The 27879-nt window shown below is 49.4% G+C and overlaps 1 protein-coding gene across 8 annotated transcripts in view; it reads right to left on the bottom strand.

Moving 5' to 3' along the window:
- LOC108938755 (adhesion G protein-coupled receptor L3-like) overlaps window positions 1–27879 on the bottom strand; it is a 147383-nt gene that overhangs the window by 85368 nt on the left and 34136 nt on the right. For 7 of the 8 annotated variants that reach the window (XM_029252166.1, XM_029252170.1, XM_029252169.1 and 4 more), the window contains exon 3: window positions 9426–9607. In XM_029252166.1, coding sequence (XP_029107999.1) covers window positions 9426–9480 — 55 coding nt within the window. In that variant the 5' untranslated portion in view covers window positions 9481–9607. Of the gene's footprint in view, window positions 1–9425; window positions 9608–18560; window positions 18585–27879 lie in introns of those variants that run through there. The other variant, XM_029252167.1, reaches the window with a different exon arrangement.

The following is a 27879-nucleotide window of genomic DNA, read 5'->3' as shown; positions in this document are numbered from 1 at the left end:
TCTCAGTGTGATATTTAATTACATCTGTCTGCCTACCTCTGACTGTCTGTCTGTTCACTTAAAATTACTCTATACATCAGAGCACTGGTATAAGTTGGTCCAAAATATATCTGCAGTTTGTGTAACAGCTAGAGCGACTGCCTTGCACTTTAGTTCTGGTGTAGTACTCTTGGTCAAAGTATTTACCTGAATTGATACAATCAAGGGGGGTGCGGTGGTGCAGTGGGTTGGACCTGGTCTTGCTCTCCGGTCAGTCTGGGGTTTGAGTCCCGCTTGGGGTGCCTTGCGGCGGACTGGCGTCCCGTCCTGGGTGTGTCCCCTCCCCCTCCGGCCTTACGCCCTATGTTGCCGGGTTAGGCTCCGGCTCCCTGCGACCCCGTATGGGAGAAGCGATTCAGAAAATGTGTGTGTGTGTGTGTCTGTGTGTGTGTGTGTGTGTGTGTGTGTGTGTGTGTGTGTGTGTGATACAATCAAAATTACACACACACCACTTGTCCTGAGCAGGGCTGTGGCAAGCCAGAACCTAACCCGGCAACACAGGGTGCAAGGCTGGAGGGGAAGGGGACACCAGTCTGTTGCAGGGCACCCAAAGTGGGACTCAAACCCTGGACCTGCCAGAAAATAGGACTCAGCCAAACCTGCTGCACCACCACAACCCCTACAATAAAAATTACCCTGCTACATAAATGGGAAAATCACACTAAGAATAATAAAAACCTCACACGGTGGACAAAAGTGTCAGATAAATAATACAGTACTTATTGATAAAGTACAATTTCAGTTCCTTAATAAAACTCCAGGTCTGTTTCAGTGACTGATTTCACTCCAGCTGTGTCTGTATGGGCTCCTCCACTGGGTTACATTGTTCCCTCGAACCCTGGGCCATCCTGTGAGCAGGCAGTCAATACAGAGAACTTCCATTCGCAGGGTCACTGAGGATTCGGGTTTGGAAATAGACATTGAGTCTCACTAGGTGCTTCAATACCACTTTATTCCGCTAAAGGAGTCACGCTCGTTGGCCAAATGAAACCCATAAGGGGATGAGATTAGGCTAATGTGATTACCCTCTTCCTCTCCTTCTCCTCTCTTCCACTGCCACATATTTTAGCGCGCTGGCAGGCGACCAGGCCGGCCGTCACGCAGGGCGCTGTCAATCCCACCGGCAGTCGTGCCCTCGCGGTGCGCCCGGTGGAGGAGCAGTTCCCAACGGCGTTGGCATGGTAGAGGACCGCTGTCCATGTCAGATGAGATATCTGAATGCTTGGACTGCTAAAGTGTGTGTGCAATACCCCTCCCGCACACAGGAGGCGCTGTTGGCAATGGTTTAAGCAGAAGGCATAAGGAGGTTAGCAAATAATTGTGGATTTCAGAAATGTACATGTCGCACTGATGGTCAGTGTTGGTGTGCAGGTCTTGTGCTTTCACACCAAGAGGCCCTGGTGGGCCCATAGTGTCCCTCTAGAGGAAGGGACAGTATAACACCCTGGAGAAAGAACAGTACACGTACAGTCATCAGACGCTTTTACGTTTACGTTACTTCAATTAGTCGACACTTTTCGTCTAAAAAGTGACTTGAGTGAACACTATGTAGTGTTATCAGCCCGCACCTTATTCGACAAAGGCACTTACACTGCTAGATACACTACTTACAATGGGTCACTCATCCATACATCAGTGAAATACACTCTTTGTCACTCGCACTATGGGTGACGCAAAGCCACCAATCCACCTGAACAGCATGTCTTTGGACTGTGGGAGGAAACCAGAGCACCCGGAGGAAGCCCAAGCAGACGCAGTGAAAACAAATTCCACACAGACTGAGCAGGGATCGAACACGGCAGCAGTGCTACTCGCTGTGCCACCACACCCACTTTTCGCTAAAACAACTTACGATGTTAGTCTACCTACAGTTATTCATCCATTTGTACAGCTTAGTAATTGTACTGGAGCAATTTAGGGCAAGTACCTCGCTCAAGGGTACTACAGCTAGAGGTGGAATTTGAACCTGCGACCTTTGGGTCCAGCTGTCCCATCAGCATCAGCAGCACTTGGAAGGGACGCCTTCAATCCGAGATGTCTAGAGACTCTGCTCCATCATTAGCGGCAAAAGCCAAACACAGAGCTACTCGATGGCCAAATGCTGCGTCCTCACCGCACCAATCAATAATAATCCCCGTTAATCTTCCAGCAAACATCTTCATCACACTAAAAGAGTTCAAAGGGGGGTTGTAACCAGAGGAAGTAAGCGTACGCCTGGCAGCAGCGCAGATCTGCGGGAGGAATGACACCAGCCGCGATAATGGGCCCCTAACAGGGTTTGACAAACCCCCCTGCCTCCACCCCTGGCCTTTGAGGGTCATTACCTTCCAAAAACCAGCGACCTCAATGTCTCGTACCGTGGCAATTAAGACGACATGACTCAGTGTACACTCAAGTCAGAGTTTACCCAAGGCTGGCATGCGAGAGCTCGCAATGTGCCGTGGGCCGCAGGCATGGACCCCATCCAGGAGGAACGACGGGCCCCACATACAGGGTGCAAAGGGCACCGAAAATAGGCTACTCCCATCTACGGAGCCCTGATCGTGAAGGAAAATTTGAATTATTAGTAACATTTGGACTAAAAGAAAACTAGGGCAGGCTGCTCCAGCAAAATCCACCGGAGCAAAAGTCTGGGTCTTCATTTGATCCACCCAAAGTTCTGCTTTGAAAATACTCTGACACCAGAGCTGCGTCGCATAAAACAATATGTAACATCATAATAATAAAAAAGTGCTGTTTTACTGCAGGATTCAACAGAAAACGATGAGGCGCTATTCATAAGAGCACAATCATCTGCGGCATACAACTCGGACGCACCACCGGTCTCACGTTCGGGGGCCGTCACTGGAGACGCATCGCGGCACGGAATTACTGTATCCCATCTGTTATTATTTTTCAATGACTATGGAGCTCGAAAACTCTCCGCTAAAAGCACTTAATCCGTTTTGACCTCAATCGGCCCCGAGTGAGAACGAAACTACCTGCCTGCAGTCGAGGACACGGACGGCGAATCAGAGCGCAGAGAGAGCCACGGCGAGCCGCCGATCCGGGTCACGGGGCCGCTCTTGGCGAACGAGGGGCCGGGCTCAACATTAGTGCAAAATTAGGTATGAGCAATATATTTTATTACACTGTATTAATATAATATCTGACAATAAAGTGTAAGGAGGACACAGTGAGCCTTGTGGATTTTCACAGTCCAAATATTTCGAATGAAAGATGCTTCTCGTGGTTGGAGGCATCCAGCGTATGGGGGAGGGGTGGTAAAACTGACCCAAACTGTGAGCCGCCTGGAGTCCACCGTAGTTAAGGAGCTAAGGGTGCACATGTCACTCCCAGTTGCAGGGACTCCTCAGTGCCCTTGGAACCCAGGTCGTCATATCCAGGTTCGTCGTTCATGTAAAAGGTGGGTTCATCCGGCTAGAAATTGTCTACACTCATAGAGCAGCCTCTTCACGAGCAAAAATAATTTTAAAAATCTCTCTATCCGCAACATGAGGTCCATCCTTTATTCTTGGAGGAGCTGGAAGGGGAGGAGCCAATGGCTGTCTCAAACTCCGCCCACAGACTATCCCTTCCCGACAAGAGGGCGACACGGGAGAGGCTGATGTCCGGAAATACGCACAAAGAGGATGCTTCCATGCCTTTTTTCGTTGTTAAAAATTGTAACAGGAAAGGGAGCACCAAAAAGAGGTGCAGCTGATTTTATTATTTTTTCAGCTGCAATTAATAAGAAAACGGAGGAGGCGGAGCTCCTCCTCAGCGCAAATGCCGCTACAACAGAGGCGTTCTTTTGCCAACGGCTGGACTGAGCTCTCTGAGGGGGCCATGTGGAGTATGGAGTACGCACTCCTCCCCGACCCCATCCTCAACGACTTAAAGGCTGATCTGTCTCCCCTCAACATGTGAGCGCAGGCAGTCCAGCTTCGCAGCCCCTTTTTCCATACTTCATATTGATTTGCAGACTTCCGCTACTCCCACAATCCTCTCCGGGACAGCGGGGGGGGGGGGGGGGGGTCTCTCATTCGGTGGCAAACGTAATTAATTATGTTCTTTACAGTAAAAGGTCCTTAAACCATCTGATGCTCTCGACACCACGGTCATAAACGGCCGTGTTAAGGAGCGGGAGCAGCTGGGCTGGCAGATAAATAATTAATAACCTCTTTATGGTCCATTGTTCTTTAAAGTAAATTACGGCGTGTGCGGTTTTGTTGTGTTTCTAGGGGTTCCGGTCATTGTGCTCTCAGCCCTGGAGGTGCCCGTTTGGAGGAGCATCTACATGACTCAAACCCCTTTCCGTTTTGCCACGTCTTTCCAGGGAGTCGCGGGAGACACCCCCCCCCGGCCCCCAGGGCCCCACTTTAAGGGTCATTGGGCAATATTTGTAAGATGCCTCTCAGCCGGGGGCCCATTGTGTCTCCCGATGTCTCTGTAAACTAACACACGGCCCTCTGACCCCTTGTCGATTTCCATCCTCATTAAACATCACTGGGCCTCAATAAAGGACTTTAAATCACATCTGCTACGCGCTGCAACAAGGGCTTCGGCTAGAGCTCACACTCACACTCTAATCTTTTCATTTACAAGGTGCGTGTGTATGTGAGTGTGTCTTTGCGTGTCCTTCGCGCCGCTGACGGCTCCGGGCGTTTAACCTGCAGTATTAATGTGGCTACGAGCGGTCTGACAGTAGTAGCCAAGGCAGGCAGGCGCATGGTGGCACAACGGGGCCAGCCCTCCCGACTGCACTCGCACAAACTACACCCATCCGTGAGCTCTAGCTGGACATCAGTAAAAGCACCAAAAATGTATAATTTATAAATTTTATATTTTAATAATAAGAATTTTTTAAATTTCCATATCGGTTGCCAAATATGTAAAGAGATTTCGGAAAAAATGCTATGCGGAATAAATAAATTAAATAAAAGAAGGAATAAAATAATGAATAGGGTAAACCCGAACTGTGCACATCTGACGGTGTAATTAATTTCAACTTATCATCTTGATCACAGCGTGGGAAGAATGAGTGAATGAGAACCATGGTATCACCACGGTATCACACACACAGTTACCGCAGCACTACAATGGGAAAATGTGCAGATATGACATGGGACACGTGTAGGTTCACCAGCCGGGCAGCTGCCATGAGCCCCTCGGGGAGTGTGGTAAATAACGGTGCCTTTTACCTGGTTACACACAATACAAGCTGGACATTGGTCCTGCTGCTCTGAAACAAGGTGCACCTGGATTTCATTAGAACGCACACACACCTGAGAGACGCTGAGCTCCACGCAAAGGATCTGACACCACCATCAATCAGTGCAGCGACACTGGGACAAGGAGCACACCGCAGACCCTCTGGGGGGTCGGATTTCATAAAGCTTCGACCTCGACGTCGTTACGTGATCAATAAAGGTCCGGCCTTTCAAACCCTCCCGAGTTCATCAATAACACTGCAGTGACAGTGTCTTATTGTACTGTTGGTTTCAGCGTTGGCTCTGCTACACACAGCTTGCATATTTGGTGTTTTAAACGTTTCTGTCCCAAGACCCTGACATAGGGAATAACTTGCCACACACACCTTTATCAAAATCATGGCGCCTCCTTGGAATGGTGGAGGGCAATAGAGACCAGGGACCCTCCGGATGCCGTTGGGTACAAGGCTGCAGTGTTTCACGGTGGCGTTTCGAAGCATCCAATCACATCGCTGCTGTCATTAGGTGGACTCTGGGAAGGTGCTAATTGCCATTCCTCCCACACCTCAGCGCCTACACAACATACATCCCAAGTTACATCACACCCCTTATTTTACATAATAATGTTTCATAAGAACTCTCGCCGTCTTGCTCAGAACGGGTACGAGGGGTAAGGGGCCACAAGCTAAACAATCTGAAAGTTAGTTTAGGAGGAACAAATAATGACGTTTGCATTTATATCGACCTTACTTCAATCCGACATCTGAAAAAAAAAATACATTAACTATTTTCATTAAACTGATAAAAATGAAGTTAAAACTCATTTCACAACTCAGTTAGAAATTTCTTGGATAAACACAGGTTACCAAACCAAGTTCAAGCTGCTTGAATTGGTCTCTGAGAACATCACTGGATTCGCTCCTCACCTTAAGAACACAACTGAGGCCGGCCACCCGTTCATAACTCGACTTGTTTGTAACTCCAAAGTTGCTTTTGCCACCAACTCACAGCAAATACAGATCTGTTCAGAACAGACATTGTGTGATTTATTTACATTTATTCACTTAACAGACACTTCTGTCCAAAGTGACTTCCAATGAACTCTATGTAGTGTTACTAGCCCACACACCTTATTCACCAAGGTGACTTACACTGCTGGATACACTACTGACAAGGGGTTACTCATCCATGCATCAGTGAAACATACTCACTCTGTGATACTCACACACTATGGGGGAACCTGAACAGCATGTCTTTGGACTGTGGGAGGAAACCAGAGCACCCAGAGGAAACATGCAAACTCTACACAGACTGAGCAGGGATCAAACCCATGTGCTCTTGCACCACCCAGGCACTGCGAGACAGCAGCGCTACTCGCTGTGCCACCATGCCGATCAGGTCCCACAAAAATCCTGGATATAGTGTGAATAAATAAACATCCTCTGCATGGTTTCATTTAAATATTTAGGTTATTAAATATTTGATTCCTCCCATAAACGTGTGCAGTGTTTGTCACCTTGCTATTGACCACTGACGCTCGGGAACACAGGACAGAAGCTGTAAACACCGTGGAAGTGAATTGAACGAACGAGGTAACTTTGCGGTGTTATGGCAGTCTCAGGACTGGTGCCGAAAGGAAGGAACCTGCTGCCAGGAGCTGCTCCCAGACAGGCTGCTTTCACTCCCTGACAACAAGCAGGACGTTGGCACGGCACCCCGGCGAATTCCCACCAACAGCCACGGAGTCGCTCAGCTGCGCCGATGTCAATATCCACATGTGACTCGCGAGATACAGCGGAGGGTCTCAGAGCGCCGTCCCAAAGGCTCGGAACAACGTTTCATTCATCCAGCTGCCAGCTCCTTTTCTGCAGAAAATAATTGGTTATGACGGGAGTCGGCGTCTGCGTTTCTCTGCCTGAAAAACGCTCTCTTGAAAAACAAGGTCTTCATTGTGTCGGAATATGAATGCACCCAATTAAGTAAATATATAAGTGTTCTGTGGGCTCCGGGGGCTCAACAGCACAAGGAAATTAATTAGAGGTGTCAGGCAGGCAACAGCTGCTTGAGTGACAGAAGCCCTGCGTGGCAGGCGATGCTGGAGGAGGGGGCCGCAGAGGAGTCGAACGCAGAGGTGGACGCGTCAAGTGTAGGATCACTTCCCTCAGCGGAGCCTACCTGCACCTGGTGTGTCCAGGTGTGCGGAGCTCCTTCCCGCTGCCCTATCAGCCACATGCTACGGTGCATCCAGTCAATGGTTTACATGGATTAAATCAGTTCCGGTGCACTACGTAAACACAAACCACCTGTGGACATCGGTCAGCACAAGTGTCCACCCCCATCTAGGTACACAATGAAAAGAAAGAACAGAATTCAAAAAAACGCAATGCCGTCCACCAGCTCACAGCCGAAAAAGGGACAATTAATTATTTTCATTGTATTGCTCAGCGTTTATGCAAAGTAGCGCACATTTTTACCCATTTAAATACCCAGTTGGACATTTTACTTGACAGTTCAGTCACTGACCCCCGCTGCCATTGTCCTGTTGCTGGTGGACGCCCCTCACAACCACACCACCTTCTCAGCGCGGTAAATATTTCATATGAAATCCTTGTAAAAATGGGGATGTGAACAAAAATCCTTTTGGACACTGTTCACCCAAACTGTTAAACAAAACCCGTGAGACTAGAAACGCAAATAATTCGTTCCTTTGAAGGAAGGTGCAGTAAAGATGGGCCTAAGATCAACTTTCCCTCTGAAATTCTGGATTTTTCTGGATTTCGGTCCCCATCAGAGAAAGGCTGCATGGCAGTGAGAAATATGGCGAAGCCCACGGCTCCAAGGGTACAACGGACGCACCTGCATGCCGCACACCTGTGTTTGTCCTCAGACACACACACACCACACACCTGTATTTGTTCTCACACACCTGGAGCAGATGCACCCGAGCGATGTGAGACTAGCGTCCCCCTGTGGCTCCCCCCCCAAGTGACCGCACGGATGTGGGCAGCGGCACACGCAGCAAAGCGTCGTGCTCATTGTGAAAAATGTGTGTCGCTTTCACGCCTTTCCTCGTGCCGTCGAAACACTGGTGGTGTTATCAGTTACTGTCATGTGTCTGCTCTGCTCGCAAATGGGGCCTCTTATTGGAATCCTCCTCTTTTATATGAATATGAATACCTTCAATGTTATGTCACATAAGCATAATAATGCGATGGATGCAGCAGCGAGCGGCACAAATGTGCTTTAGCTCCTTTTTGTTACCCGGCGACAGGAAGCCAGGTGGCCGTTGGAAACCGTGTCTCTTTGGAACGCGCGCTGCTCAACGTCCCGCGGTATTTTTTTCATTTTCCTTCCTCGCATCCTTAAAGTAAATATGTTGAGATAAAACAGCAGACGTACAGATTCGGGGAGTTCTGCAAAACACGCAGGAGTCCAAAGGCATCCGAACGGGAGCCGTGCTGAGCCGAAAGAGGGCGTTCTTCGCGAAACGAGCCGACGGAACAGCGGCTGCTGGAAGATTAAACCCGAGCGAGACGCCGTTTATCGCGGTACAAATAGAAGCGCTGCCTTCCGAGCGCGTCGGGGGAAAGAGGCCCGTTCTCACAAAGGCGCCGCACATCCCGAACAGGCCAAGGGACGTTCCAGAAAGTTCTGTGTGACAACAATGAGTAAGGCCACGTTCATCGAGCCTCGCCTCCACCCCCCGCCCGCAATCCCACTCGCACCACCACCCGCTCGCTGAATAGCAGAAGAAATGCTGAGTGTGACGGACGGCCAGCAAAGCGCGCGGACTGTGTGTCAGCACCACTCCATTGTGCCGCTCATCCCGCTCTGTCGGGCCACCCCACTGCCCCCCCACCCCCTCATTATGTCACCGCACCAAGCCGGAGAGCGGCGCCACGTGACCGCGGGGACAATGGGATGGGCGCGGTAACGTCTGCACAGGACCGAGCGACGCAGCACAAACAGGGGGCCATAGACACAATGTGCTTAACTCTCCATTAACGGTCTCGCAGCGGCTAATTAGCATCTTCATACGTCGCCCCTACCCTCGCTTGATTATTTCCCCTCACTTTAATCAGAATTTAAATTACTTAATTTATTTCGCTTTCAAAACAATAGCGGCTGCCCAAGACGGGAGTACAAGCCTGAGACGGTCTCTCGGCGGAGGGGCCGCCGTGCCGGGGGGCTCACCGAGGGACGCAGGTGTGAGGAGGGCGCTGAGGAAGAGCAGTCGTGCGGTCCACATGGTCCGGCCACGTTCGGGTTCTGCCACCAGAGGGAGCCGTCCCGGTGCAGTCTTGAGCGGGGTCTCTCGCCCGAGTCCGCGCGCACCGCCGCTCCGGCGCTGCTCCGACACTGGGGTTACCACGATCCTGCCAGGAAGAGAGGGGTGCAAAACTGTTAGGACTCCATCGCTGGCTCTACAAGGGCCCACTGTGAGCCCCGTGTTAGCGTGCCGCTAACTCCCCGTTAGCTCTCCGCTAGCGCTGTTAGGCCTGCATTCGCCAGTTTTCAGCGGCCGCGGGAAGAATTCACAGTGGGACGACGGGGCAGCTGGGCCGCTCTTCTCTGGACCATAATGAAGTGGTTAATGCTACAAGAAAAGTGGTCACAGCCACCAAGGGCAAGAGGTCACTTCCTACAAACAGGCAAACCAACGCTGGTGCCTAACAGGGTCCTGGAAACACACACAATTTATTCATTCCTTTTTCTGACACTTTTCTCTAAACACTCTTTACAATGTGTCTTTCAGTGGTATACAGTCAGCTACATACACTGATTTACCCATTCATAAAAGGGTCATTTTTACTGTACCAGTTCAGGGTAAGTACCTTGACCAAGGCTCCTACCAGAGGAGGTGGGATTCGAACCCGGGTTCTTTGAGAGGAAAGCAGCAGCTCTAACAACTATAGCATCTGCTGGCCTGTGCTAACTTGAAAAAAGAACAAAGACGCACGTGCACAGTCTGAACCACTAGTCCCACACGGGGTCGCGGGGAGCCGGAGTCGGAGCCTAACACGGCAACACAGGGCATAGGGCCGGAGGGGGAAGGGACATATCCAGGACAGGACGCCAGTCCATCGCAAGGCACCCCAAGCAGGACTCGAACCACACACCCACCAGAGAGCAGGACCCAGGCCAGCCCACTGCGCCACCACGCCCCCCGGAGCAAAGACGCAAATTTATTTATTTCTTCTGGAAACCTGAGCTATTTGGTTTCACCATGAAAACCTGTCACACTAAATCTGCGCTGGACAAGTTTACGTGCAAAAACCACGATTTCAGTTCTGTTCATACCACACCACGCAGCAAAGGAGAGGAAAAAGACAGGACAGCGTACTCTTTGCGTCATGCGAGACTGGACTCCATCTGAATAAATAAAGTGCATTTTGTATGAAAACATTTTCAGATCCATCACAGTTTCAGCTCTGAGTGTTTCCTGTTTGTTTTCCTCGCTCCGCAGCATCATGCCTTTGCAAATGTCCCCCCGGTCCTGCTCCTGGTCCCCCTCTTTCCCTTCATCAGCGCTGTTTTGACATCTCGTCATACAGCGCGGCCACTAGCAGGATGTTGTGGGTTCGTAGCATTCGCCCCAAACGCAAACGGCCTCCTCTGTGGCACGACCACATTTCCAGCTATAGAAAAGCAGGATCCGTTATGTTATGGGGAGAACAGCAGCCTGAAGTATCGGATCAACGGCCCCCCGAGGACCACCGCTGTACCTCAACCTGGACGCTGAGCCCAGCTGTACGCTGAAGCGATGTACAACTATTTAATCACTGTTATTTATCTGTCTATCTGTCCGTCTGTCAGGGGCCTCGCTGTCAGAGTTAATGACTTGGCCGCGGAGCCGCATCCCCCACTCACCGCCGCTCTTCCTTCTCTAATTATCACATTTGTTTCACATTTTTCAGACTTTCCCTCCCTGTATTTTTCTCATTTTCACAACCCATTACTTTTTTCTGTCAAACAGTTGTATTTATTTCCTCTCCTGACAGAAGTAAAAACAGCCTGGAAGAGGACTTACAGAACGGCGTGGCGAGGCGCGTGGGGTGGGGTGGGGTGGGGGGGCGGTGGGCCTGTCTCCCGGAGCCCCGGCTGCTGACAGCGCTTTGAATTCCGCTTTTATGGCTAAGTTTGGAACAAACTTTGACGGCAACAGAGAGACAGCCAGGTGAGAGACAGTAAAGCGGCCGACGCTCCCACCTCCTGACCAGCCGACGGAGAAACTCTTTTCCGCAGGACCGATCCATGGGTTCACGTGCACAGGAGGACAAAGTGCAGTAACTGTGGCTCAGAACTGCACTTTGCACCCTGGACCCAAGTCATGCAATCCTGGTCCTGAACCCCAGACAGTGCACTCCAGGCCCCTATCAAAGACCATGGACCTTGTACCCCCAGTCCCAGAGACAAGACCTTGATCAAAGGCTCCGCCTCCCGCTCCTCATCCCTTGAACCCTAGACGCAGTGGAGTCCAGCCACTCGCTGTGGCGCTCGGGGACAGTGGTCATTGAAGGAGCCTCCAGTCTGACAGCCTCCTTAATAAGGGATGCTGACAGCAAGACAGAGTGGGATGTGGAGGCAGAGGTAGGACGAGGCGGCTGTTTCTGGGACCCCTTGCCGGTCGGAGCATCACGGGAATCCGTCCTCAGTAACGGAGAGCGTTGATTTCACAGGAAGCCGCTTCTGACGGCTTCAGCTGCACATGCAGCACCGCAGTTTGAACCATGAACTCCGTCAGACCTCAGAACGGCAGAGGGCCGCAGCCAAAGGCTGGCAGACAGGATTTCACACCCTTTTACCGCACGAATGGAGGCCCCGGGGGGTCATTAGGGCCCACCCTTCTCCACAGACGCCGGCTGTAACCACGACGACCCCACCGGCTCATTAATTCCCCCGTTCTCCAGGGTGGGTCAGTTCAAGCAGCGCTGGAGGGTGAATTGGCTCAATGCAGACCCCCCGCCCCTCACAACATACGCCCAGTGTTGGGGGGGGGGGGGGTGTTCCCACCGCACCGCCACTTCCAGCAACTTAACAAGGAAACGGACTCCTATTAGCGCAGCTTCCCAGCTGGCGCAGACGGCCTTGTTAGGTCAGGGGCTCCTGCCACATGGCGTATGAAATATGAAGAAGGAGATCTAATGATAGAGATGGGCCCGTATGTAACCCGCTTCAAACGTAATCGAAGATCTACAAGAGTCTTCCACTCGGCCCACTTAGATAAGTGCCCAGCATCCACTGCATCCACCGGGCACTCGAGAAATACGATCGTACTCTCCCGTGCTCCGATTCGGCCAAAATGTTCCTTCGAGTTTCGCCTTGGAATCGTCCGCTGCGACTTTGCATAATTCTGCATTGAGAGCGAGTCAAGCTGCCTCTCGAGTCACGAGCCCATTCAAATCATCCGGAAGGGTTGCGCATACACACGCGCGCGAGCACGCACATACAGGATCCTTTTCAAATCATCTGATGGCAGAGAGCAGCTGACAGTTGACTGCTCCAAGCAAATTATTGCATTGTTAGTAAACAAGGACAGACGTGCGTGTTATGCCTTTTATTCCTCCCAATCCAATTATTTATATATCTCAAACTCATTTAGTGGTATAGTGCTGGACACACACATACAATGAAAAAACTAAATAAAAACATACATAATGCGAAAATAAGACGATGTGAATGCTGCACTTGTCTCACAAGACACTCGGTACATGATTTCTGTGAACTGGGTTTATTGGCATGGCAATACATCAGAAATGAAGGAGAAAAGCATAGTGGTGGGCGACGTGTCCCAGCGCACACTGTCACTCGGTTATCATTAACCCTTATTCACCTGACACTTTTCTCCGAGGGGATTTACACTCTGAGGTTTGTACACTCAGCTACTTACGCTGATTTACACAGCAGCATAATTTTTACCATATCAGTTCGTGGTAAGTACCTTGATCAAGGGTACTAGAGTAGGAGGTGGGATCTGAACCCACATCCATGGAGTGAAAGGCAACAGCTCTAGTCACCATGGCACCCGACTCATACGGGCAAATACGTTCAGAGCCATTCACTCCACCAGCAACAACACATTACCAAGCACAGCCCCTTGGGGGGTCCTTTCCATCCCACCAGAGGTCAGGGTCAAAACCCACAGTTCACTTTTACTCTTATTTCACAGCAGGTTCCTTCATGTACCTCTGCAGTAAATGAAAGAGCTTTGAGAGGAAGAGAGGACGGCTCCTTCGTGAACCCACAACAGCCCTGCGGCGCTGTCACTGCACCTCTCCGCTGTGCTACGCGTCAGACAGATTACGGTCTTCTGCGGGTGACAATATAAAAGTCCATCTTGCAGCAGAACAATGTTTCTTCAAGCCATTATCAATGTTTGTGAGGAACTGCTAAGACAAGGTGAGAAAAGGGGCTTTTAGCTTTGACACTAACTACGGAAGCATTCTTCCTCCTTTCACATGTTGACAGTTGTTCAGCATTGTCAGCATATTGAGCATAGTGTACTGGGTATGGTACCCAGGGTATAGTTAGTAGGGTACAGGTTACAGTATATACGATTCAGTGTATAGTGTGTAGGGTACAGGCTATAGTGTAGAAAGGTACAGGATATAGGGAATGGTGTACCGTGTGTTGGTACAGGGTGTAGTGTATAGTGTGGGGCGTTTGCCATATCACGTTTAACATATGTGTCACAGTACAGTATGCAGCGTGTAGGGTACAGCACTAAATTACAGCGTGTGGCGTTGAGCACATGGGCCGGCTGTATTTCTCAGCTGAAGTGACGGGTATGTTTTGGTGCGGAGACGTGAACCTTTTTAACGGCGTAACGCAGGACCGCGGGGCACAGGGACGAGAGCCACCGAGAGGCCCTACAGCCCCTCTCAGCCCAGCAGCGCCACTATAAAGGGCTCCTTCATCGCGCCGCAATTAGCGCGTGTCTGCGGGAGGCGCTCGGCCCACGGTGTCGGCGCTGATTCATGGCGTTCTGCGCAGGACACATATACATCTTGGGTCCAGCAGCCCCCGGCGACGTGGCCATTACAAGTCGTTCGCTTTAAAGCCACAACAAGGGCCTGAGCGCAGATGGGACCTATTACAGGAAAGGGTCGTTAACTGCCTGGCAGCGGCCAACCCCCGGACTGAAAACGGGGTGTAGCACGTGCTCCGCGAGGCTGCAGGAACCGCGGTAATGAAGAACAGGCAGGGGACGGTGCACCCAGAGCACCGAGTCCGCTTCTCGCCCCCCAGCTCGCGGCGCCCGTTCCGATTGGTCCGCGTCACCTTATCGAGTTATAATGGGGCGACATATTAGTGCACCATCAATCTTAAAGGGGGAAGAACAACATTAAAACGGCACCAAGAATGCGCGCGCTGTTTTCTTTTCGACTGGACCAGTCGGGCCATTAGTGTCTCAAGGCTTCAGCAAACAGCGCCGCTGTTTGAGGACTGATGAATGAGGACTGACGACCTTCCAGGCCACTGCCCAAGGACAGACCCACACATCTGCGGTGGACGCACCCCACCCGCCCCGCTCCGGAGTTCCGTCTTATTCACATCCTCATCCTCATGGAAGGCCGCCTCCCGAGCGCTTTCCCCTGTCAGCTAATCGCCGTGGGAGTGGGAATCGTGGGCGTCTCGCCGTCTTCCTGCGGCTTTATCAACACGGGCGCCGTCATCTCTCAGTCATCGTCCGACGTCCGCCCGAAACGGCCAGAAAACTGGGCTCATTTGAGAAACAAGCTTTCCTGCAATTCACTGGCAGCATCAGAGGCCTTCATCAGATAAGATTGCTCCTCAAATCAATACGCGCAGAGGCGGAACACGGGAGGCGCTGCAAATGCCCCCTTTCAGAGTTGTTGAATTGGGCGACGCGGAAAACCCAAACAACTGCGGCCGTTTGGCCGAACAGCACCGAGTCGCTGTTTAAGGACAAATTCCGCGTCCTCCAAAGGATTCGGTTTTACATGAAGGGCCTCCAGTAAAGGGTGCCTCATGACAGCCCGCAGAGTATTTCTAAACTTTTCTGACACACAGTGAGGATTTTTCGGTATTTCTGTTGCTGCTGTTGTCATATTTTTGACAATACAAACAAGCCTCTAAAAATCACAGCTCTTGCTGTGGTAAAACTGTGCCGTTCCCTCTAAACGTGGGGTAACGAATTCCGAGTCCGTCTCAGAGCTACGGCTGTGCAAATAAAGTGCCTCGTTAATCGCATAGAGACACACCCCCCTGCCAGATGTCCCCTTTTGATCCGGACGGCCCCATGTCCTGCCTGTCTCTTCATGTCTCAGCCTCTGTCACAATTAACATCTCAAGCTGCATGTGTCCATCCCTCCCAAGCACCGCTCTTCCTCACCTGTCCCTTGCACATTCTCATATGACCCCACCCTTGTTCACAGCACCCCCCGTGTGCCCCGCCCTGTCCTATTGTCCACTCGCTGTCGACTTCATGGGAACAGACTTTGTCTTCGGCCTTTTCTGCGGACCTGCTTCTTTCAGATGGACTCGGGTCCGGAGGGGAGGGGGTTTGGATCGGGATCTATCCCATGTGTGCACAGCAGCAGCCTGCCAAGTCCAATGGCATCATGTGTGCTAGACATTGCATACGGATTGCACATTCATTGCTCAATATGTCCGCTATGAAAAAATTTTGACACGGCAGTAAAGTTAAAAAAATAAAAAAAAAAAAAAAAAAACTGGGACAGGCGTCAAGGCAAATTGCAAAACATCAACAAAGTTCTCTGCGTTTAACTGTGGACAAGTCCGTGGCACTCGTGTGAAACAGAAAATAACTATAAATGAGAAAGACTAAAATCTGAGATCATGTATATGAAAAATCAATTTTCCTAATCATAGTAGCCTCAAAGAGAAATTAATCCAAATAAATTAATTCATAATAAGATTTTCAAAAATATCCGTGTTCAGAATCAAGTGCAAAACAGACAGACAGACATGAAAGTTGCTTGAGGCTACAGCGGTCATAGTGACGAAGACCTGCCTGTGTTTCTATACATCATTTTCTGACAGTTTGCCCTCTCTTGAATTAATTTGCACCCCAAAGCAGTGTGAAACACACACATTATGTATTTCACACACAAAGTTTATGCCATTTAATGCCATTATTGTTACGGTATCTAACGTTACAGAGTTCACTGATTTGGTTGGTTTAATAATTGATTGGTTTAATAATTTCCAGAACTTTTCTTCATAATGATACCACAATGGGCTCCTTAATACATTAATTTACTGCTCATTTACACCGCTTATGAATACGGCACCTTGGCCGAACCTTCACACTTGAGCAATAACTCGAGCTGTGCTTTCAGTGGACGCAGTCCTGCGCTCCCTTTCTGTTCCCTTCCTCTCTCATCATTTGTTTTGCTATTAGTTGCACTATAACGGCTTTGTATTAGTTTGCTGTTAAATGTTTTAGATTTTAATTTATAGTCTCACTCATTGTAGAATTGTTCTCATTTTATTATTATAATTTTTTTATTATTCTTTTTACTTTTAAGCACTTTCAGAAGTTGCTTCAAAGGTGCAAGATAAAGTTTGTTATTGTTGCTCTTTTATATTATCTATAGCCATTCACGCCCCCCTTCCACTGTGACTCCCTAGATACCATGTGCCCTCTCGGATCCTGCAAACAGGGGCCCCGGGGGCCCCCTACGTGCACAATAGCTCAGCCAGGGGCCCGAGGGTAACCAGAGCTGTGGAGTTTTCACACTGGTCCAGGTTTCAACCACAACTTGCCCTGAAACCCAGCAATGCAGACCTCGTCTGGATGAAAGCCCCCCCACCTTGCCTGTGCAACACATCTGGTCCACTTCTGGAAACAGCCACCCACCTGAGCATGTATCCAATTACTCTCCCAGCCTAAAATAACACTTTGGGTGATGCTGTACATCTCAGTTTCTTATTAATTACACCCTCTCTGAAAACTCAAGCATCTGTATTTCAAGCAGGTACATTTAATGTTGGGGTAATGATTGGTGCCGCTGCTTATTTTGTTGTTTACTGCAAAAACTGAATGTGTTTGTATTTCAGTCTCGCCAATGGTTATGATAAAATTCGTATTCTGACTGAAAATGGTTCAGTGTTTTTAAATTCATATAATAACCCAAAGTTGCTACACAACCCTAAGCCAATTTTGGTCCTCCACGGACACACATTGCGTGTCTCCCAAATGGTACATGTTACAGTGTCGAGACCTAATGAACCTGGTAGCGATCTAGCTATCTCTAGAGGTAGAGATCTATCTATTCTATACTTTTAAATAATATCACATTTGCAGCTGGGACTTGGGCAGTTTCCTATAAATCCTAGAGACACTTAAAAAAACCTTTTTTTTTTTTTTTTTTGCTGGGTCTCAGAAAGACAAGAAAAGACAAAATGAAGACAAATACAGTTTCTGAGGAAACCTTCCATCCCCTTCATGTGGAAAACGGGACAATTTTTACATGTTCTGTCACCAGCACACATACACACACATACACACCCTCACATACACACACATACTAGAGCACACATCCCATATAATTATTACTACGTGGTTGCCCAAGAATCTCATTTAAGGTAATTACGCTGAACTGATGCAGTAAAAATTACCATACTGTTTAAATGGATAAATCAGTGTGAGTAGCCTAGTGTACAAAACTCATATTGTAAATCACTTTGGATAAAGGAGTCAGATCAATGAATAATTGTGAATCGAGGTGCTTCTCCTGCCGGTGGTGAATATGGGCTAGATGCCTTTGTACCACAGTACCAGAATTACAAACGCCAAACAATGTGATAAGGCTCATTCTGTGCTCCATTACCACTATTAGAGATGCACCGTGTGTATCACTTAACCCACTCACACTCTCATTGTGTTATTGTGTTCTGGGCAGCAGCGATAACTGTGGGATCGACTTCCCGAATGAATGTGTGGGACACAGAAATATCCAGCTGTATTACGGAATGAATCCAGGAGATTAAATATTTACTCGAGGTGCGTCTCTGCTACACAGGACAGGCCTAGCATTCTAATAAATAATATATACACACCGTGGTTGTGTAAATAGAAAGAGGAAGCACTTAGCGCTGCACGTCTGGCTGAAGGGAGGAACACAGGCAGAGCTCAGACTACTTAACTCCCCCAGAGCAAAAGGGGCCGCGGTGCCTTCCCGTAACACCACTCTTCCCCCAAAAAACACACACAAAAATATGGTCTCCATACTCCAGCAAATCCATTTAAAACCGTCAAGCACTTGGTTAAAGCGGGATAAGGATGATGCTTTTGGCGTAAATAATAATGAGAAAAACAAAACAAACACAGAGCATTACCATCAGTAGCCATGGAAATGAGGCTCTCATCACCCCCGCGGCCCTGTGGAGATCCTTAACGTGTCATTTCTGAAGAAGCGGCAAGAAGGGCTGGGTTCAAGTGAGGGGGCGGGGCTGTTTATGCATCTCACAGTCGTGTGGATCCGGTAGCGGCCAACAAACTTCAATGCTGCTCTCAAAGGACCAACAGCGAACACAGTCACTTTCAGAATTGATGGGTCAAGAGCCTTACTTCCTTCCGCTGGTGCTGATCAATGTGTACAAGTTGCTCAAGATGAACAATCATGTTTGACTCGCAACATCATTGACTTGAGTAACTTGCACACATTCTTCATATATGTCTGTATCAGCACGCAATCTGTATCGTTTGACGGTGGAATAGTCAACATATAGAATTAGTCCTTGCCTTCTCGGGTGTACATAAGTATGAAAAGGGAAAGATTCAAAAAAATATCCAGTCTACAAGCCTGAAACATAAATTAATATACAGTGAAAGCAACACACTGTGTACAATATACAGTAATACTGTATACAATGTGCTGCAAGTCATTTGATTTTGAAAGTGACTGATTGTTTAACCATTTTTTTGGGAGTTGTCAAGTTTGAGTCCCTGTAGAGGGGTGGAGCTCTCCTCTCTCACCCTGTCCCTAAAAGCCCTATATTCACTCCAACCACAGCAAACATCCATAGATGAAATTCGCCACACTGCACTCCTCCCACAGTTGGTTCCTCATGGCACCAAATTCGGTCCCATTCCAATCTCACTGGCTCAACACACACAGCAGGTAAACCTAAAGAAGTCACTGATAATATATTACAAGCATGCCTACTGGCAACTATACACACTGACACCAATATTGTCACGCTGAACACAGGGAGCTGGGATGGCTGAACCCAAGTGCAGCGTTGTTTGTCCGGAGATGAGGGATGAGGCAAGTTTCCAGTGTCAGGGACAGGCAAAGGGTCGGTCGATCGGCGGTCAGGGTCAGAGCGAAGATCCGTGGACGAGGTCGGGAAACGAAGCGAAGAGTCAAAAACCGGAGGACGTGAACGAAGAGCTTGCGATGCTTGTGAACGAAGTGTCACGGGAAAGGGCGGTTGTCCCTGACGAGATTCCGCAGGGGTACGGGAGTTGAAGAGGGTCTTTATAAGGTGAGCGATTACTCATGAGTTAGTGCGGAGTCAGGTGTTGTTGCTTGTGCTGTGGGCGTGGACGTGACAAATATACATACAAGTAGAACATTTAATCTTCTTAAAATATATGAAGATTTTCATCGTAGTAGTTTTTTTTTTTAATTTCTGAAGATAAATATTCTATCATACAAGAATACTTCTACTTTAACAGAAGAAAGAAATGATGTTGCCCTCAGAAATGGAAGTCCCTTTTCCTCTTACAAGTTTAAATTAGAAAATGTATCTCATCCGGTCTTGCATTAATACCCAACATGGTTAGATATATGCAGGGAAAACTATATTTAGTTCATTTCTACTGCCTCCTGGGGAAGGTAAGATAGCAGTTTTCTCGAGCTCCATTAAGCACACAGTTTATATCCAGCTTGTCAGCAGACTGAAGACAGGAGATGTCCTGTGAAGCTGCGATCGGCCTTTCTGGCTCCGTCCACCTCTCCATCCTTCCGGAGCTCCGGTTTTCTGTTTGAACTGGAGAGGCCAGAATGTGCCGGTAACTAAAACAAGGAGGGGATGTTTAATTGGGTTCAGCAGGAGAGGAGCTGCAGATCCCACCTGGAATCCGATCATAATCACCACGACTTGTTAGTTCTTTTCTCGCACAAGTATAAACAGACAGATCCTTCCTGGAATACTAAAAGCCCAGAGGGCACCTTCTTCCCAGTGCATTTGGGAAAAACACTCTCAGAGTTCCTGAGCAAAGAATGAGGAGGAACCACAGGAGGGGTTTGACAAGGGGCGGGCATAAAGGCGTGAAGACAGGAATGAGGTGGGGCTGGGTGGAAGAGTGAGAGAAGAGGCATGGGGAGGGGGTATAAAGAGGGGTAGGAACAGTGGGCTGTAAGCAGGGCTTCGAGGAGGTGCCGCAAAGAAGTGTCAGGAGGAGGAGCCAGGAGGTGGGGGCAGGAGGAACAGCCAGGAGGTGGGAGCAGGAGGAGGGGCCAAAAGGAAGAGCCAGGAGGAGGAGTCAGGACGTTGAGCCAGGATGCAGTCCTCAGTGTTCCTCCTTCTTCAAAATCAGGTCAAGAGCTGCATTTGTTAGACTGTGCGTCTGGGTGGAGAATTTATTTCAGCCAGCGCAAGGTGGGCCAATATATAAATTTCCCACTGGTTCAAAAGTTTAGATAAAGTTGTAAAGTTTTACACCAAGCCAGAGCGTGTCTATTAGTTAAAAGCACAAGAATGGGCAGAAGCTGTTTTTCAGCACTGACAACAGACCTGCATAAATTATACAGAACGGTATCCTTGTGCCAAGCGTCACATCCACGGAATAAGAATCAGGAGCTGGACCGAAGGGGTACGAGCTCGCGAGATGTGGGGAGCCTGCCAGGCACCTCCAGCATCCCTCAGCTGTGAGCGAGGCCGCCACGGAGACCCCATCTGCAGCACACACACTCGCTCCACTCAATGGCTCCTCTGTGCTCACATTCACCTGCGCAAACAGACTCCGACGGTTCGAACCTGCTTCCAGCTGCTCCACAAAGCCGGCCCTGTAGGCGCAGCCTGACATCCGTAGTTCAGAGCTCAAGAATTAATCAGATGGCAAGGAACTCAAGTGTAGAGCCGCTTACTTCGAAAATCAAATGTATATCGAAACTGTCCTAACAACTCGTAACTTCATCAGCAGGCTAGTGTGATCGCTGTTGTGTATCACGGGTTTGTTGTAGACAAGGCTGGACGACAACACTGCATGCACCGCCATCGTGCTGAAGGCCAGAACTGTTATGATGTCATTAAATAGTATAATTGCAGCAGTACTCAGTACTAAAGGGAAATTTAAGAGTTAACCAGGAGACATATATATTACTGTGCAGAAGCTTCATTAAGTTGTGTGAGGTGGGTTTTTTGGTCTCAGATCTGACCTGAGGATGGGCAGTAAGTGGAGTCCAGCCTCACTTTTACTGATGAGTACCGTGGTGTTCAGTGAGGAACCTCATACGGCGAGTCTAAGAAAACCCATCCCTGTCTGCATTCTGCTCATCATTATTATTATCATTATTCATTCTTACATAACTGACACTTTTCTCCACGGTGACTTACAATGAGTGGTTTGTACACTTGGCGACTTGCATTAATTTACCCATTTGTACACTGGGGTAATGTTTACTGCATCGGCTCATGATAAGTACCTTGACAAAGGGTACCACATATCCAGGGGAGAGGTACAACAATTTGGTGAGCCAAGCACACAATCTGACTTCATGGGCTGAGACAGTGCATCTCCATCTCCAGGTCACCATTTTACTGTGTTATCAAGAGGCAAATTCTGTGGTGAAGCTCCTTCCCCCACCCCCACCCCACTGCTTGCTTGTACACCATTCTTCTCCATTATCCTCCTCCGTTCTCCTTGTGTTACAGACACATCTGCTGCTAGCGGAGGAGCCTGGGGATGGGAGTGTGTGGTGTTGTGCTGCCTGGCATCCCCCCTGCCTGGTGTGGTGTCCCCCCCCCCGCCTGGCGTTCTCCTGTGCATCGCCAGATGGTGCTGCGCAATTAGACAGTGCCCCTTCACCCTCCCACCCCTCAGCAAAGGGTCTCTGCTGGGTCCCGGTGCCACTGTGCATCTGCCAGGGGACTACGGCTGCTTTTCACGCCTAATTACTGAGGTTTGGGCCAGGGGCTTGGGCCACACCCGCAGCACCACGCTGCTTCATTTGCGGAAACCTGTCCTTTAATTAGGATTTCCATTCGGACCACAGTAACGGCGGCGCTCAATGGGTGCTGACAGACGAGGAAGCACCTGGCCTGTGGGCAGCTGGGTGGGCGACTGGCACAAAACACACTCCCTGCACCCACCCCACCACAGCACAGCCTCCTTTCTTCCCCCAGCTCACATACTTCCATGGGCATCATCACTTTCTTTGTGAGTTTATCTCAGAACTTCACACTCTTCCTGCCCGTTCGCCCAGCGGATGGAGACACCCAGCAGCGGTAAATCCATCCACAGAGCAATGGGGTGGGGCAGGACCATGCTTTTTGGACTGGATTTGCACCTGCAGACTGTGCACATGCATATAGGAATAATGGCACAGAGCACCAGGGCATGAAGTCACAACCATGAAACAACTCTCACAGCATTACTTATTTGTCTAACCATGTTATTCACACACACACATTGTCTGAGCCGCTTGTCCCATTCGGGGTCGCGGGGAGCCGGTGCCTAACCCGGCAACACAGGGCGTAAGGCCGGAGGGGGAGGGGATACACCCAGGACAGGATGCCAGTCTGTCGCAAGGCACCCGAAGCGGGACTCGAACCCCAGACCCACCAGAGAGCAGGACCCGGTCCAACCCACTGCGCCACCGCACCCCCCTGTACCATGTTATTCAAAGCAAATTAAAATGATTTATACAGCAGGGTAAACTTTACCAGGCAAGAACCTTGATCAAGGGTGCTACAGCAGGAGGTGGAACCTGAACCAAGAACCCTTTCATGGCAAGGTGATGCCTCTGACCACTATTCCACCTACTGCCCCACTTGGAACATCCCTGGGAGCAGCATTCAGCACTACTGACCTGTAAATAGTGAAGAGGTTAAAATTATTATCAATTAATATCTCATTTGTTGCCTGTTCGCGAGGAGCAACCTGTGAAGATGTGCGACTTCCTCCTCCAAGGTTAGGCTGAATCTAAATATAGAGCAGAAAGCCCAGGCGAACCGGAGGAGCTCCTGGCCGAGGTAAACGGAGACGCCGGATTTCTCCGAAAAGACATTAAGCTTTAATTACAACCGTTTCGCACACCTGAGCGGCCCCTGAACAGTGTGCTGTCCAGTCAAAAGAGAGAGCCCCGCAGCCTGATGGGCTGTGAGGGCTCCTATTAATGCGCTCTGTGGAATGCAGTAGTAAGGCTTAAGCTTCCTGGATCAAGTGTGCGGTTCGAGACACGGTAATAAAAAATGTGTGAGAAAGGATTCACACACCACATCAGCGCATCAGCACTCATCAGTCACACTGATTCCTTTGATGCTCATTTAGTGGCATCCTGACCATTACTAAACGCTAACAGGAAAAGTGCAGAGAAGGCTTCACAGTAGACCACAGAACGACCTCCTGCAGAGACGTTCTGCTCCATACGTGGTCATTGACCCACGCCAGACAGCAGCCCCTGGTCTCCTAACAACTGTGGTGATCGGTGAAAGGCACCAGGATGCCCCCTGTCTCCAGAACACGGCACACCGGCTTCTTTGCAGTTCCGTGGAAGCCGGGCCGAGCTGCCGCACCACAGCGACAGCCGCACTGCCCGTTTCCACAGCTGTCTGCTGCTAAATGGAGCTACATAAGCCGGATAAGTTACTATGGAAATAAGACAATTATAATAATAATTGGAATGATAATCAAGTCCAAATTCCTAATCATGCTGTGTTGGACATAAATCCTCCGGAGTGCAATCACTCGGGCAAACTGTGGATTTTGGGATGGGGAACATAGAGAACATAGACCTGATGTCTGAGCACTCTGTTTCAGGCATTTGTACCCGTCACCAGCCGAGCACCTCCAAGGGCTCCAAACAGGGAGGCCTGAAACACATTCCTCCAGGATACGAGCACATGAGAAAAAGGAACAAACACAGATGAGAGGCCTTATCTGGGGTCTCGCATTACACGAGAGGTCAGATAAGGGTGCAGCAGCAGAAAGGAGGAACCGGGAAGCGGAGAAGGAGTGCAGGTTGCGACACTGTTGACCGGAGCCCTTTCATAAAGAGCCATTAAAGCGGTTAACCATTGACTGAACAAACGGGCCGGCCTTCCCAGCAAACCACTCCTGTGGCCGGCTCATGCAGCGAGATGGTAAACCCATCACCCGCCTCTGCTGGGGAGCTCGGAAAGCTGTGGTGTATGTTTCCGTGTGTGTGTGTGTGTGTGTGTGTGTGTGGGTATGTGGTCCAGAACTGTTTAAAGGAGGTATAAATGGTTTTGATGGGTCATAGGGGGTGCAACTCAAGAATTACAGTTTTTTAAAGTCCTTATCCAGATGGTCAGCTAGGGTGGACATCAGCACTCCTGGACCACTGCTGTGAATATCATTCATCTCAAATTGCTACTTCATAACTTCTTCAGCTGTATCGCTGGTCTTCCCTCCTTCTCAAACACCTGCAAAGTGCAATGAAAAGGGTCACGATGCCCATCGATCAAGCAGCCAATTTCCACCACAGTAAGTGTGTGTATCCAAGAGTCCAATTGTGTGTTAAAGCGGTTGCCTTGTTCTGTAAGCGGACCCACCAGCCATCCCATAAACCCACAGTTAGGAATCCCTCACAGAGCTCACAATGGACTTCCTGCTCCTCAAGATGTTGCACCACTTGTGAAATGTGTCAGCAGGACTCACCCGGCTCTTTACTGAAAAATACTTGGTTCATGCTGATGCTGTGGAGTGCCATGGAGATGATGTTAATTCTGGTTCACCACACATACAGAGTCCTTCCTGAAAGTTTTGTACTCCATCTGTGTCCGTAGAGTTAAAGGGCTGTGTCTACTCTCAGTGTGATTCAGTCCATCCATCTGGTTCCAACTCATCTCCTTGTTCTGTTTCCTTCAATTTCTCCCATCATCACCGTCTTTGAGAGAACCCAATCTTCTCATAACGCGTCCAAAGCATGAAAACCTCAGTCTCATCACTGGTGCTTCCAGTGACTGTTCTGCTCCGATCTGCTCCAACATCCACCTGTTTGTTTACGCAGGAACCACGGTGTTCTTTTTACCTAATCATATCTGCTTTTCATCTGTGAGTCTATCTCTGCAGTACATGGATTTGTCATCGCTGTGTGCGGATGCAAGCGTGTGACTGTGTGCTTGTTTTGTGCAGCCTTGTTGCGGCTCCAGTGTTTGCTCATCTCTAAATGCTTTAAAAATAGATGTGACTGAGAGAGACAGCTCACAGTTAGTCATCATGGACTCACTACAGGTTGTTATTTTAGAGATCACCTGCCCTATCCTCCTGAACCGACGGGGGGGGGGGGGGGGGGCGGATAGAGTGCGCCACTCCGACACCCCCCGACAAATCCCAGACAGGTTCTATGAAGAGCATCCAGCGCCGGGCCAGACGCCACCATTCCGGCTCAGACAAACAGTGAGTGACGGCACTGCCTGATCCGGTTCACGGGAAGCACCATCCGTTTGAACCCGCTGACAGTCCAGAAGGAGCACTCGTGGTTTTTATCTCGAAAATCCACATATTTTCTTGGAAAGATAAAGCGTAGCATTAGGCTACTCTGGGAGCTGTCAATAGGGCCATTCCTCATGTGATGACTGCGCTCAATATATAGATTGGGCCATACATCACCGCAGAGCTACAAGTCATTATTTCTAATTAAAAAGTAAGCCATAACTTGCAGGTTTTATGGCTGAGCCGGAGCTGTAAATAAAAGAGACGGCGGACTGGAGCACAATGCGCCGACTTCTGCGTGGACTCCCGGGGACCGAGGCCCCTCTGCCAGTCAAACCAACACACACCTGGTTTACGACGACATCCCCATTTGAGCGTCCCTCCCACGGCTACTTCAGCACAATTATGAATTACGAGTTGGGCGGCTGCAGGAAGCGGTTTGAGAGCGTGCTGTTTTAGAGGAAAGCGGAGCTCTCCGTGGAGACGGTGGCTGAACCTGACTCCTTTTTTTCTTTAACAGCCTCTCAAGAGCCCCTTACAATGAGTTTACAGATGCAGCCTCCTTTATATAATCTCGGGTCTGGACCAGCAACAGGGGAATGACCCTCACATCAACAGATACATACGCCATACAGGCCGAAACAAGACTTGGCAGCTTTAGTAAGCACAGGGCACGGCGGTGCGGGGGCTGCGAGTCTGAGACACATCTCTGCCAGGTGTTGTCCCTCCTCGTGCGCCAGCGCTCAGAAAGGTGATCAGGCACACTGCTCCTCGGCCTGTGAATACATGATTAACGCGATCCAGACAGACCCTGTGTCTCCACATACCTCATAAACACCATTTAGACTGATCCTTGGGCTCCGTGGACCTATCATACACTTTCCAAGCTGCTCTGCAGCTTCTATATACCTGCCGGATGTGATTAAGACGACACCTAGGGCTCCGTGTAACTGCCACAGATAAGCTGGACTGCGCTCATGTTTCTAGACACCTGCTAGACATGACCCAGAGTGTCCCCCGGTCTCTAAATACCTGCTAAAGACAACAGAATTTGTTCAACAGTCTCTAAGTACTTGCCAAGCATGATTCAGACCATGACTGCAAATGAAGAACTCTGAGGAAGGAAGTTTGGCCCCGCCCATACCACGCCCATGTCCCCGCCCATGTCCCCGCCCACACCTGAGGATGGCTCATTAGGAAGAAACAACCCTCAGGTGTGGACAATTCGGACTGGGCAGAAATGAGGAAGCCTGGCAGAGAAACTTCTAGGAGTCTGCACACATCATTCAGGCATCTGGGATCGAAAATGTTTGAAAATGTAGGTATTTGGGCTGGACAAAGCGCTGGGCTGTTGTGTTCAAAATTGTTTTATTTGTCATTTTCATTACTTCTCAGCAGTTTTGTTAAATTTCTATTTTGATAGTTCCATGGCCATTTTGTTTCACTGAGCTTTGGTTGCATTTGCTTAGTCACCAATTACAGGGGAAATAAATAAATATTCCGTTACCCTGCCCTGCATCGTTCCCAGCTCCAAAACCAGCACACCTTGCGTGCCACAAACACCGCTGACAGGTGTTTCTATCGAGGGAGGTGACCCGGGGACTGAAAGAGGGGGGCTACATGTGAGGTCCACATGTCCCTGAGGGGTCTGCGCAGCAAACACAGCAGGAACACAAAATTCTCAAATGTCGACCTCAACGAGACCCAAGAGAAACTGCAAAGGCTTCACAGAAAAGATTCGATATACACTTAACAACAGTGCTGTTCTCCATCGGTTCAGCTCTTCACCCTGTGCTATCATTTCCCAACCAAATAACAAGTCAAAGTCAACAGTTACCGGTATGCAAATCAGCTGTATATCTCCTTCCGGTTAAAAGTGAGCCAGAATCCTTCAGATTCTCCGACTCTTTGGCTCTCAAGACCTCGAGCTTCATCCGCAGTTTTAACGTTTTAAGCATACGGTATGTCAGGGGGCCGCACGCTTCACCTCACCCTTGAAACGTACATCCACGGTGCATTACGGTAATT

Source organism: Scleropages formosus, chromosome 5, assembly GCF_900964775.1.
Source record: "Scleropages formosus chromosome 5, fSclFor1.1, whole genome shotgun sequence".
Classification (NCBI taxonomy): Eukaryota; Metazoa; Chordata; class Actinopteri; order Osteoglossiformes; family Osteoglossidae; genus Scleropages; species Scleropages formosus.
Note: the sequence above shows the minus strand (reverse complement) of the source record. Positions and strands in the feature narration are given on the sequence as shown.